We start from the raw sequence: 13,992 nt of genomic DNA, 5'->3' as shown, positions 1-13,992 counted from the left end.
TTGACAATAATCTTGAAAAATTAAAAAATATAAAATGTGAAGCACTTGTAGCATAATAAAAGTACAGGGAGTATTTTTTTTATTTTTACCTGTAAAGAGGAAGGTAAATGATTTTTGCGGTGGCTTACCAACCTCACAAGAAAACTGGGAAAAAATAATAATAAGGGCTTACAACATTGGAAATGGATAGAGACTGTCCTCCATCTTACAATGTTCGTTTACAATTTAGTGAAGAAAACACAACAGTACGCTATTCTCACGTGCGCCAACAACAGTTGTATCCGTGAAAACTTTCGCTGCTTCTAGTTTGCAATAATAATAGCTGCTATAATGCTAAAAGTCATATCCTTAACCACACACTACCACGAACAAAAACATGACGCAAGAAACTACACATGATTATCATGAAATTTCTTTTAGGGTAAAATGATTCCCAGGACCATGAGAAACTGTTTTATGGCTCTACGACCCCATTGTATGCCATTATCATAGTCAGCTTCTTTAGGAAGATTTTTGTCTCCATTCATCACCCCATCAATATTCTCTACTTGTTCAGTTTCAACATCGTTTGCCTCTTCTTGAATTTGATCTCTATATGACCCCTCCGATTTATCTCCCTCTCCGGAGGACTGATCCATAACACCATGCAACATATGGAAACAGATTTGTAAAGTTAACAAAGTGTTCGACCCACATCCAATGGTGCGAGAAACAAGCAAAATTGTATTTCACATTCTTCGTAGTATTGTTAACTAGAAAGCAGTACATTATTGTTAACTAGAAAGCAGTACATCCGACTCATGAAAATTTATTCGCGGCTAATGAAAAGAGTACAGAGACCTTGGACTTCCATGAAATAGGACATACAGCATTTGCAGTTTCAGAAGTTGAGACAAGAAAGCATAGGCCTCTTTCTCATTATTAAAGCATAGTGTAGATCTACTTCACATCAAACATTTACCTGGGCTGAGTTGCAGTGCTCAGCTTCATCTGATTCGAAAGAAGCATCAGGAACATTTGCCTCAGTTGTTTCCTGTGAGGAACCTGACGCATTCCCAGATTCAGGAATTGGTGCCAAGCCAGGGACTAAAAGATCTCCATCACCTTCAGTGGCTAAAGTCTGGCTAACATTATCCTGAGCCTCAATAGATGGAGCTTGGTCCATTACCACTCGGACGTTACCACCGAAATTGACCTCAACGGATAGCGGTTTGTCGATCAGCGCTTGCTGTTCCTCAGTAACCTTTGCGATAGGAAATACAACATTTGCAATTTCAGAAGATGAGACAAGAAAGCATAGGCCTCTTTCTCATTATTAAAGCATAGTGTAGATTTACTTAATTCTTATCAAACATTTACCTGGGCCAAGTTGCTGTGCTCAGCTTTATCAGCATCAAGAACATTTGCTTCCATTGTTTCCTGTGAGGAAGCTGAAGCACTCCCAGATGCAGGAATTGGCTCCAAGCCAGGGACTAATAGAAGATCTCCATCACTTTCAGTAACTAAAGTCTGGCTAACATCATCCTGAGCCTCAAGAGCTGGAGCCTGGTCCAGTGGTTCGTCGACCATGATGAGTGCTTGCAGTTCCTCGGTAATCTTTTGGTTCTCTGCATTGCCCCAGTCTTCAGAAACAATAATGGTCTTGGTGGTTTCCCATGTTTGAAAGCATCGGTTAGGACCAGGCTGCCAACTGATATCCCCTGCCAGACCTCTGAGTATAAATTTGAACGGAATCATCTTCCCAGCAGGCAAGTTCTGATTTACAAATATGTTTCAGTTTGAGTAAAATCAGAACCATTGTAATTAGGTTCACAAAACAAATTTGCACATCCTTGTCTCACCAGCTCAGTTGTCCATACATGGCCAGTAGACCATTCCAAAGGAACAGCGTTTGTGGGATCCCATAGGCCAAACATAGGGTGATCGCCAACCATGAAAATTTGCTGGCCGAAGGAGCATTCCTTCTGCAGAACAAACCTTACGTGGACGGTTTTGGAGGAATCTAACAAATAGCAATTGTAACAGCAGATTGTTAGCTTGATAAGGTAAATAGAATAAAGAGATTAGAACAAGTGATCAAAGGTTCACCTGTCGTCTCTATAGGAGAATCAGGAGTTATCTTGACTGTTTCCACCTGTGAGAGTCCAACGAGTTCAAATCAAGCATCAAATAACAAACGCAGTAATGTGTTTCATCCTCTAACCGACCTCAGATATTAATTAAAGAAGAAGTTGCCACAAACTATTTAAAAACGAGAGATTCTTAATAGGCGCTCTCCATTACCATGGAATCACAAAGGGCGTCAACTTGTCCTGCTGTTATATGGCTAATTGGAATCCTCTGAAAAATCTAATGAAAAACACAGAGAAAAATAAAAAGAACTAGCAAGAATCAAGAACGAAAAGACGCCAGAGATCTTCCGGAAAGAAGTTGCTAGTTCCGAATAAGACGACCAAAAGCAGAGAACAATCTCAAAAGAGCACCCCAAAAATAGCAGACGAAAACCAGCGAAAAGGTAAAAAGCTACGAAGCCCAAAAGAACCACGAAACTTAAATAAGAAAAAGCCAACGAAGGACCTCAGAAGATCTTGCATCGGAAGGAAAAGTCGAGGAAGAAACGCCTTGAAGGATCACGGACGGTCTCCGAAGGGTCGCAGAAAAGCCGCCGCCGAGCTTTTGCGTGCGAAAGGGAATCCAAATGCTGCTCCTGCTCCTCGACGGTGGAGAAGCGAGATGAGGTGCGAACCTGCCGTCGACGAGAAAGCCCGTGATGCATTGGCGCTCCAGAGCATCCATGGACCGATATCGCCGATCCTCCTCGAACTTTTCGCTTCCCCTCTCTCTCTCTCTCTCTCTCTCTCTCTCTCTCGCTTCACAGCCTCCCAGGTGTGGGCTTGCGCCGAGATAAGGAGTTAACTTAAAAAGGAGGTGGGGACAGTGACACTTCAGTGGACGGGGATTAGTTGGCCGAGACCGTGACGCAGAAATCGACGGCACAGATGGAGAGGGCAGGCGAGGGGACTGCGGTTGGCGGTCGAGATTCGCCGACTGAGATTCTCAAAACGGAAATCAAAGTGATAAGAGCGCTGGACGACACCTGTGAGTTTGTTTATTTCGGGGAAAACTGGGACCCACCGTAACGTGACAACCTCAGCCGGTAACCGTGCGCTACGTGTATTTAATGCTAAGCAAGATTTTCATTGAAGAAAACTGCTGATTTGAATGAACCATCGAAGACAAGTTTGTCAACCTCCTCTACTTCCCAACAAAGGCTGAGGGATTCACTGAGACAGTAGTGTTTCGCGTGGCAAAAGAATCCAAAGGGTTCGTCGGAATGAAGCGATAAAGAATCCATCACTTTATGCATCGTGCCAATGATGCTCTCGCTGCGGACAAATAGGGTGAAATCCTAAGAGAAGGACAAGGCTTCAAACTCAATACAGAGGATAAGCTTGAGAAATACTCGAAGCTAACAAGATTCTAATGAGGAAGGCAAAGCCAGCAGGAGATGAGTTTTTCATCCATTCAAATTATTGTTTCATTCTGAGATCGTGATCTAGTCGGCAAGAAGTAATTACCGTGGAGAAGGTAGTAGATGAGATGATGAGGTGGCTCACGATATTCATATAAATAATCAACGAGTGATAAGAATGGACGTCGAGGTTGTATTCGGCATGGGCTAGGAGCAGTAGAAGAGCATATGATTGTGTGCTCATATTTACGCCTGTGGAGGTGGACGACTATATATAAGATTACCTTTGTGCCTTTACATTTCCCACATTTTCACAAGATAAATGGATATGTTGTTCATGTATCCCGGGAGAAACGGCTATGTTTTATTCATATTCTTTGGGGAAAATGATGCAACTATCCATGTAGAATGTAGATTCCAATAGAATGCGTGGATGATTGAACTAAAGGAATCTGATGACTGATTTAAAGAGTCAAGTGACTGAACCAAAGGAGTCGAGTAACCTAAGTTATAGGAGTCGTCGAGCGACCTAAGCGGATGGAGTCGAGCGACTGAGATGAATGAGTCGAATGATTAAGCTGAAAGAGTTAGATGACCCGAGTTAAGGAGTTGAATGATCTAAGTTGGAGAAGTAAAGCGACTGAACGGAAAGAATCGAATGATTAAATTTAAAGAATTAGAGGAGTCAGTGACCACTTTGACCTCCACCAAGATCTTTAACTGGTGACATATGAATTCTCATATCCTCACGTATCATCTGAAAGTTTCATGACACTAAATTCAACTAATAGTAGAGTCGTTCTCTGACTTCTAATCTGGTAACTTTTAAGTTTGGTCGGTTATTACTACTTATTTCAAGTAGAAGTAGAGGGTCATAATAGTCGGACGCAATTTTTATCGATACAGAACAGTACATTTAACTTACAAAATATTGAACAACTCATCTAATTTTTATATTGATAAATCTAAAAGATCGTAATTTGATCGACTAGAAAATGAATCTTAAAGATTTAATCAATGGATACCATTTTAGAAATACAATTAACCATTAGTATATATATAGAAAGATAATTTTTAAAAAAAATAAATATGAGAATATATGAGAAAATATTATTGACGGTAAAATATGATATTACTTAATACCCTTATTAACCTTAAAAATAAGAAAATAAAATATTCTAGCCATCTAGCACTTCTTTTTATATTTATATAAAGGTATATATATATATATATATATATATATTTTTTTTACAAAATAATATTCAACTTTGGTAAAAGATAGTTACTCCTGTAATCAAATTTACATGAACTTGATAAAGTTCAATACATATCAAAAGTAAACACATCAATGCCACCAAGCATTTTACAACATGAGCTTTAACTATTACGTAAACACTAAAGACCAGGATAGAATGCAGCAAGCAACCCATTCCACAGTGCAAGGGACCACCTTAACTTGAAAATTTAAATTAAAAGCAAAAATCTATTGTGGCTATAATCTACAAGCAGCGAAAACATTATTCTCAAACATTGGCGCATTGTTCTTTATTTTTTGGTACTGGGACACCTCTTCCCTGTCAAGATGTTTTCAGAAAGATGTTCTGTAAATGCGTTCTGTAAATGCGTAAAGGATTTTCCAGAGCAAAGTAAGATGTTCTGTAAATGCGTACTGGGACACCATGATGAGCGCTTGCTGATCCTCGGGAAGCTTTGAGATAGGAAATACAACATTTGCAGTTTCAGAAGTTGAGACAAGAAAGCATAAGCCTATTTCTCATTATTAAAGCATAGTGTAGCTCTACTTAATTCTCATCAAACATTTACCTGGGCAAAGTTGCAGTGCTCAGATTCACCAGCATCAGGAACATTTGCTTCCATTATTGTTTCCTGTGAGGAACCTGAAGCACTCCCAGATGCAGGAATTGGCTCCGAGCCAGGGACTAAAAGAAGATCTCCATCACCTTCAGTATCCTGAGCCTCATGAGCTGGAGCCTCGAGGGACAGTGGTTTGTCGACCATGATGAGCGCTTGCTGTTCCTCAGTAATCTTCTGGTTATCTGCATTGTCCCAGTCTTCAGCAACAATAATGGTCTCGGTGGTTTCCCATGTTTGCAAGCATCTGTTAGGGCCAAGCTGCCAACTGATACCCCCTGCGAGACCTCTGAGTATAAATTTGAATTGAATCATCTTCCCGGCAGGCAAGTTCTGATTTACAAATATATTTCAGTTTGAGTAAAATCGGAACTATTGTATTTAGGATCACAAAGTAAATTTGCACATCCTTGTCTCACCAGCTCAGTTGTCCATGCATGTCCAGTAGACCACTCCAAAGGAACAGCGTTTGTGGGATCCCATAGTCCAAACACAGGGTGATCGCCAACAATGAAAAATTGCTGGCCGAAGGGGCATTCCTTCTGCAGAACAAACCTTACGCGGACGGTTTTGGAGGAATCTAACAAATAGCAATTGTATGATAAGGTAAATAAAATCAAGAGATTAATTAGAACAAGTGATCAAAGGTTCACCTGTCGTCTCAATAGGAGAATCAGGAGTTATCTCGTCTGCTTCCACCTGCGAGAGTCCAACGAGTTCAAATCAAGCTTCAAATAACAAACTCAGTAATGTGTTTCATCCTCTAACCAGCCTCAGACATTAATTAAACAAGAAGTTGCCGCAAACTAATTAAAAACGAGTGATTATTAATAGGTGCTGTCCATTGCCATGGAATCACAAAGGGGCTCAACTTGTCCTGCTGTTATATGAATAATTGGAATCCTCTGAAAAATCTAATGAAAAACACACAGAAAAATAAAAAGAAGTGTCGAGAATCAAGAACGAAAAGACACCGGAGATCTTCCGGAAAGAAGCTACTAGTTCCGAATAAGACGAGCGAGAGCAGAGAACAATCTCAAAAGAGCACCCCAAAAAATTGAGAAAGATTACAGACAAGAGCCAGCAAAAAGGTAAAAATTACGAAGGCCAAAATTATCACGAAACTCAAAGAAGAAAAAGGCAAAGGGTGACCTCAGAAGATCCTGCATCGGAGGGAAAAGACAAGGAAGAAGCGCCTGGAAGGATCATGGGCGGCAGCCTCCGAAGGGTGACAGAGAAGCCGCCGCCGAGCTTTTGCGTGTGAAAGGGAATCCAAATGCGACCCCTCCCACTCGACGGTGGAGAAGCGAGTTGGGAGGCGAACCTGGCGTCGACGAGGAAGCCCGTGAGGCATTGGCGCTTCAGAGTATCCATGGACCGTTGGCTCTCGCTCTCGCTCTCGCTCTCGCTCGCTCTCTTCCAAGCTGTCGGGTTGAGTCGAGATAAGGAGTAAAAATTAAAAGGTAGGTGGGGCAGTGACACTTCAGTGGACGGTGTGAGGCCGAAACTGGAGAAACATTGTGATGGAGGCGCTGGGCGCCAGCCGAGAGTTTGTTTATTTCATTTGTGGAAAACTGGGGACCACCTTAACGTGACAACCTTAGCCGGTAACCATGCGCTACGTGTATTTGCTAAGCAAGATTTTCATTGAGAAAAAGGTTAATTTGAATGAACCATCAGAGTAGTTTGTCGACCTCCTCTACTTCCAAACAGAGGTTGAGGATTCACTGAGAATGAGGCGATCGAGAATCCATCACTTTATGCCGATCTTATCAATGATGCTCTCGCTGCGGACAAATAGGTGAATTCCAAAGAGAAAGGCACGGCTTCAAACTCAAAGCAGCGGATAAGCTGGGCGAATACTCGAAGCTCATTCTAATGAGAAAGGCAAGGGCAAGAGGAGGTGAGTTTTGCATCATCCAAATAATATCAATTGAAAATAGATATCCGTATATTTCAACAGTAAGATATGAATATCCAAGATTTTTATTCTACCATGTCAAAACTATAAGACCAGTTTGTACTCATAGAATCTTCAGAATTGATAGCATTCCCAGCTTATGACACTCGTAGAGAAGAACAACGTCTGATTTAATTCTTAATGACTCTTCGTGATGACTTTGAATGATTGCGTGGAATAATTTTGCATCGTAATTCTCTCCTTTCCATTGATTTAGTAGTACATGAACTGTTAGCTGAGGAGGTTCGTCTTAAGTCTCAGGTTGATAAGAGGATTGTTGCACCATCTACGCCATCTGTTTTTGCAGTATCACAACGGTCTATGTCGCATAATCAAAGTAGGTCGACTTCGAAGGTTTCTAGTGATGAGTGTGCTTATTGCAAAGAAAAACAACATTGAAAGTCTCAGTGTCCATTATTGTTGAACAAAGGTAAACTACCGCAGTAACAAAAATGACCATCACAACAGCAATATCAGCAACAACGACCTCAACAACCACTATTGCTATATCAGAATGCTTCATAGAAATCTGGTAATCAACTATAATAGTTGTCAAATGGACTATCTCAGTCTAGTAATGCAGTGGTTGCCCCCTCTTTAAATCTACATATGCTTAAGCAGTTTCAATAATTCCTTGCTTCACAACCCTCTGCCATGTCTACTTCTCCTCATATAAGTTTGTCATCCTCTGATATATCAGGTATATCTTCCTCTTTATGAATCTTAGATTATGGAGTCTCTCATCATATGTCATCTAACTTGTTACCTTTTATTTCCTTATCTTTTAATTCATCTTTATCAATTATGACAACTGATGATCTTCGATGTTATTATTAGGTGTTAGTTCTGTTGTTACAATTTACTTGTCTCTTCTTGATATATATTATATTCCTAGTCTAACATTTAATCTTGTTTCTGTTAGTTAATTGTTTGAGTCTAGATATTTAATTTCTTTTTCTTCGTCCAATTGTTATGTGCAGGACTCACGATCTCAGAAGGTGATCATGATAGGTCGTAGGCAAGGGGGACTCTATGTCTTGAATAAGCTTCAAGTACCAGATATTGCAGCTTCTAGTGTCAATTTGTCATATTTTCGATTGAGTTGTTCTTCTGATTTTTTTTATTTATAGCATATTCATCTAGGTCATGTTTCAGCCTTTCATTTATAATTTTTAGCATCGTCTGGAGTATTAGGAACTTTAAAAAGTCATGATATTTCATATTATTGTGGTTGTAAACTGGTAAAATTTTATGCATTACCTTTTTATAAAAGTCTTTCTTTTTCTCCTAATCTTTTTGATCTTGTTCATTCTGATGTGTGGGGGTCTTCTCCTTTTACTACAAAAGGGGGATCAAGATATTATGTTTCTTTTATTAATGATTACACTCGCTATACTTGGGGTTATCTTATGAAACACAGATCTGATTATCTTATCACTACAAGAAAAAAAACCTAACAACAACAGTTTTTCATCGTTGTCGTAACCCTTTAGAACTGTTGTTAAATGTCGTGTTGTTAAAAGGGGTGCTCAAAGACAATGATTTTTAACCGTTATCTTTGAAGGCAAAGACAACAGTTTTACAACAGTGAAAAACTATTGTCTTTTCCTTCAAAGACAATAGTTTTTCACTGTTGTCTTTGAGCGTGTGCGTTTAACAACAGTACATTCAACAACAGATTTAAACTATCTACAACAATGATGAAAAATCATTATCTTTTTTCAGATAAAAATAAAAAAGTATATTAAAATTTAATATACAATTTTCTAATATTCGAAAATAATATTTACAACATTCTGAAAAAAATTCATAAACAATCAATAAAATGATAACTAACGACACTATTAAAACAAAAGCATAGCAACACAACATCATGATCTTGCTATCCAGTTTTGAAGAGTTGGATCATTCAAACTACTTTTGCCATGTAATACTAGAAGAGTAACAAAAAACTGCTTCTTAATTCTCCTAATCCTTCATCTTCTTCATCCTTGCCATGTTTGCATTGTATTTGGATCGAAGTTGATCGTTCAAACTCCACCTTTAAGAAGATAAAGAAAGGTCACTTTATATGAATTAAATGACTATGAATAATAAAAAATTTGAAATCTCATAAAGTAGACTTAATTCATTAATAATGCATCATATTGATAATCAAATTACCATAGCAGTTCAATAGGAAATGTACATATTAGTAGATAATCATATACTAGTAGCCAACCATTTATTTATTAGAAATGTAAAGTATGAGGAAAATAACTGAAAATCAAGTAATTGTAGAAAATCATGCAACTGCATACATTCGACCCAAGAAATTGTAGAAAATCATGAGCTTCAAAAACATATGAATTGTAAAGTAAAGATGATCATTTGTCACTAGGAGCAGCCATATGCCTACAGAAATATTAAGCTAGAACACACATGATCTGAACCATATCAAGTGGAAGTCAAGATACCTTGATCACTTCCCATTGTACATGATTTCTTCCTTTCCTTCCTTTGTTCAGAATTAAACAATCTTAACACCCTTCATATATACATTCAACATGGATGATATAAGAGTGTTTTATGACTAAATTAAATACATAACAAAAAGCATATATGAACTCACATTTCCATTAGGGGTGCTGGACCATATGTTGTACTTCATATTTTTGTGAATATCACCCTCACTGTATGATTTTATGATAAAGAACTTTGCATTAGAGTATTTATTAGAGAAGTGTTAGTCCCTTTAGAGGCCGTCAAGAGGGGAGGGGTGAATTGCCCTACAAAAATAAATCTAACATTTCTCGAATTTTCAACTAATTAACAAACATTTGTAATCATAAAAAGAAGAGACTAATTACAGAAATCAGACACAAAGAGTTTACTTGGTTTGCAATCAGAGGATTGCTAATCCAAGGAAAAGACGGTGCATTATCTGATGATCTCCTCTGGGCGGAGTAGCTTCTTACAACGTTGACAGCACAAACAAAGAAGTAAAGCATAGAGAAATTGATTACAAGTTGAATGAATAAGCTGTGCAGATCAGTGCTATATTTATAGCACTGGTCGGGGCGCCCCGAAGGGGTTCCGAGCGCCCTGGGGGATAAAACTTTATCCCCCAATATTCAGATCGAGTTTGACGCGATCTAGTCAACATCTTCGATACGGGCGCCCGGAGCCCTAAAGTCAACAGGAATTGACTTTTTTCCTTCTTCGGTTCAGCTCGTCTCGGTCCGGGTCTTTTCGCTCCGGCTCCGCTAGCTTGGGTGATCTCGACCATCCGGAATAGGGCTCACCTGAACCCAAGTTCCGGCCTTTTCCTCGAGCAGCCTTCCTTCCCGGTTTCTCATCCCTCGAACGTCGCGTACGTTCTTCTCATCCACCGGTATACTCTTCCGCAGTCACCTCGTCCCTCGGATGCACCGAGCCCGTCAGCTCTCTCCCCGTGCCGTCCTTCTCGTTAGTCGTGTCTTCCGCTCGACTTCCTGCGTTCTTAAGCTCCTGCACACTTAGACACAAGGGTTAAACAAAACATGACCTAACTTAACTTGTTTGATCACATCAAAACATCTTAGGGTTCCAACAATCTCCCCCTTTTTAATGTGAACAACCCAAGTTAAACTAGGGTAAACAAATGCAATAAAAACAATTAATTTGCTAATAATAATTGTCAAAAATTATTATACCTCCCCCTACACTTAACATACTTCTCTCTCTTTGATCACATAAAAAATTGGAGTTCCTAAACAAGTCTAAGGTGAAAAAATTTAACTTTGTTAAAAAGTTTCTAAGTAATAAAAGTTTAAACACTTTCCTAACATAAATTTCTAAGTAAGAAATTTCTAAGGATCTGTAAAAAATTTCTAATTAAGACAATTTCGAACTATAAAAAAATGTGCAACAGAATTAACTTTCTAATAGAAATTGAAGTTTTCAAAAAAAATTAGAGAAAAAATTTGAACATTTTTTTTAAAAAGAAATTTAAGTATCTAAAAAAAATTCTAAGTAAGAAAACTTAGAAGTTTTTCTAAGTTAAAAAAAAAAATTTAAAAAAAATTGAACATTTTTTTAAATTTTTTTTAAATTTGTTAAATTTGCAACTGAAAATTTTCCTAACAAATAATTTTCTAAGTTTTTGCAAACATGAATATTTTTGTAAATATTTTCTAAAACAAATTGAATAACCCTTTAAAGCATTATTTTTTGAATTAATGTTTTTTCAGTTAGTCAATTAAATTTTTCATTTCGGTACTTGGCTTCCATTTAGTGGCAAGGTACTAGGCCTTCTTGGTTATTGAAGCAACAACCACTTTCTAGTCAAAGACTCATAAATAAACTATCTGTTTAATTTTTCTCGCTGAAAATGCTAAGTTTTAATTTTGAATTTAAATTAAACAGGTTTTTGGAACCCAATAGAGGTTCCTTCCTACAGGGTTAATCAAGTATTTTCTAGGCACATAGGCTTTTGATATTTTTCTGATTTGACTTTGGTGAAACCTATAGTACCAGTTTAATCCTCTATAATTTTTAAAAGCAGAAATATTTGAATAGGTAGACTTTTTCAAATTTTCTATTTTTTCTTTTAATTTATCATTTTTAGACTTTATTTTATCAAAATCTTCTATTTGACAAGATTTTGCTAAAGTTCTTTTTATTTCTAAGTTTTCATTTTTTAATTTAGTATTTTTACTTTCTAACTTAAACATGGATTTTGCCATAGCCTTAATACCGAAATAAAGTTGATCAGAGGGTAAGAGACATACCTCACTTTACCATATTAGACTTGAAGCCTGAATCTCCTCCTGCTTCACTGCTTTCATCTGAAGTCACTCCCCCTTCATCGATGCTGGGTTCTGATGTACTTTGCCCTTCATAGGTTGCCATCAGTGCTATCCCGACATATTCTTAAATCTCAGACTCAGATGATAAACTATCGTCCCAAGTTGCTTTTAGATTCTTGTGCTTCTTGGGTATCTTGACTTTGTCCTTCTTTAGTTCTGGGCAGTCTTCTTTTAAATGTCCTTCTTTTTGACACTAGTAGCAACGCATCCTTCTTCTATTTCTTGGATTCTTTTTATTCTACATTTCTTTAAATTTATTAGATCTAAAAAACTTTTTAAATTTCTTACCATATATGCTTCCTGATCCTCTTCTGAATCTGACTCAGGTTCATCCTTCTTGGTTGTGTTTAGTGCGATCATCTGACTTGATTCCTTTATTGTCCCTACACACCTGGTTTCATGTAATTCAAGGGTAGAGAACAATTCTTCTAAAGTACTTACCTCCAGGTCTTTTGAAATATAGTAGGCGTCGACGATTGATGTCCATTCTGGAGTTCTAGGAAACACATTGAGCGCGTAGCGTATGGTGTCCCGGTTTGTTACTGTTTCACCGAAGTTCTCGAGACCAGTAATCAATTCCTTTACCTTCGCGTGTAGATCGGCTACCTTCTCACCTTTTTCCAGACAGATGTTCGTCAGTCTGTTCTGGAGGATGTCTCTTTTTGCTAGCTTGGCTTTGGATGTTCCTTCGTGGAGCTCCAGGAACTTCTCCCAGAGTTCTTTGGCCGACCAGTAGCTTTCGATGCGGTTGACTTCTTGAGGCGGTAATACGCTCAGCAAGTGATATTCCACACGGTTGTTCGCTACGGAATCACTCTGCTCCTTCTTTGTCCATTGACTTTCTTCTTTTTCTTCTCCATTCTAATTCGTCGGAGCTATAAAGCCATACTTTATAATTAACCGAATTTCGAAATCAGTTTTCAGGAATACCTCCATACAACGCTTCCAGTGTGCGAAGTCCCCTTCGAATTTTGGTGGAACAATGCTTGGTCCGGCCATCTCGTTGCTTCGATCGACGATTAGTCCTCCTGAAGCGCCTTGCTCTGATACCACTTGATGGTCCCTTTAAAGGCCGACAAGAGGAGAGGGGTGAATTGCCCTACAAAAATAGATCTAACCTTTCTCGGATTTTCAACTAATTAACAAACACTTGTAATCATAAAAAGAAGAGACTAATTACATAAATCAGACACAGAGGGTTTACTTGGTTTGCAATCAGAGGATTGCTAATTCAAGGAAAAGACGACACACTATCTAATGATCTCCTCTGGGTGGAGTAGCCTCTTACAACGTTGACAGCACAAACAGAGAAGTAAAGCACAGAGAAATTGATTACAAGTTGAATGAATAAGCTGTGCAGATCAGTGTTATATTTATAGCACTGGTCGGGGCGCCTTGGGGGGATAAAATTTTATCCCCCAACATTCAGATCGAGTTTGACTCGATCTGGTCAACATCTTCGGTCTGAGCGCCCGGAAGGGTTCTGGGCGCCCAGAGCCCTAAAGTCAACAGGAATTGACTTTTTTCCTTCTCCGGTTCAGCTCATCTCGGTCCGGGTCTTTTCGCTCCGGCTCCGCTAGCTTGGGTGATCTCGACCATTCGGAATAGGGCTCACCCGAACCCAAGTTTCGGCCTTTTCCTCAAGCAGTATTCCTTCCCGATTTCTCGTCCCTCGAACGTCGCGTACATTCTTCTCGTCCACCGGTGTACTCTTCCGCGGCCACCTTGTCCCTTGGACGCACCGAGCCCGTCGGCTCTCTCCCCATGCCATCTTTCTCGTTAGCCGCATCTTCCGCTCGACTTCCTGTGTTCTTAAGCTCCTGCACACTTAATACAAGGGTTAGACAAAACAGGATCTA

At 38.9% G+C, this 13,992-nt stretch overlaps 2 protein-coding genes and 1 long non-coding RNA gene across 4 annotated transcripts; 1 reads left to right on the top strand and 2 right to left on the bottom strand.

Moving 5' to 3' along the window:
* Positions 1–145: 145 nt before the first annotated feature.
* On the bottom strand, positions 146–2,905 carry LOC121967491. Of its 2 annotated transcripts, XM_042517751.1 has the most exons (7): positions 2,578–2,905; positions 2,284–2,349; positions 2,089–2,134; positions 1,842–2,002; positions 1,360–1,755; positions 962–1,243; positions 146–629 (listed from the first exon to the last, which is right to left on the bottom strand). In XM_042517751.1, exons 1-7 carry the CDS (start codon positions 2,794–2,796, stop codon positions 417–419), a joined length of 1,383 nt encoding a protein of 460 aa, XP_042373685.1. In that variant the 5' UTR covers positions 2,797–2,905; the 3' UTR covers positions 146–416. The 2 variants fall into 2 exon arrangements, with proteins under 2 accessions (XP_042373685.1, XP_042373686.1); XM_042517752.1 differs by lacking the exon at positions 2,284–2,349.
* Positions 2,906–4,800: 1,895 nt separating this feature from the next.
* Positions 4,801–6,791, bottom strand: LOC121967492. The gene is made up of 5 exons (XM_042517754.1): positions 6,497–6,791; positions 5,998–6,043; positions 5,764–5,924; positions 5,297–5,677; positions 4,801–5,180 (listed from the first exon to the last, which is right to left on the bottom strand). The coding sequence occupies exons 1-5, from the start codon at positions 6,716–6,718 to the stop codon at positions 5,061–5,063; spliced, it is 930 nt and encodes a 309-aa protein (XP_042373688.1). The 5' UTR covers positions 6,719–6,791; the 3' UTR covers positions 4,801–5,060.
* A 126-nt stretch (positions 6,792–6,917) lies between these two features.
* Positions 6,918–8,531, top strand: LOC121967493. Its single transcript, XR_006107777.1, has 3 exons — positions 6,918–7,247; positions 7,566–7,836; positions 8,285–8,531. It is a non-coding gene; the product is annotated as an uncharacterized LOC121967493 (long non-coding RNA).
* Positions 8,532–13,992: the final 5,461 nt, after the last annotated feature.

This window comes from Zingiber officinale, chromosome 3B (assembly GCF_018446385.1).
Source record: "Zingiber officinale cultivar Zhangliang chromosome 3B, Zo_v1.1, whole genome shotgun sequence".
Taxonomy (NCBI): Eukaryota; Viridiplantae; Streptophyta; class Magnoliopsida; order Zingiberales; family Zingiberaceae; genus Zingiber; species Zingiber officinale.
This window is presented reverse-complemented; position numbering and strand designations above follow the sequence as displayed.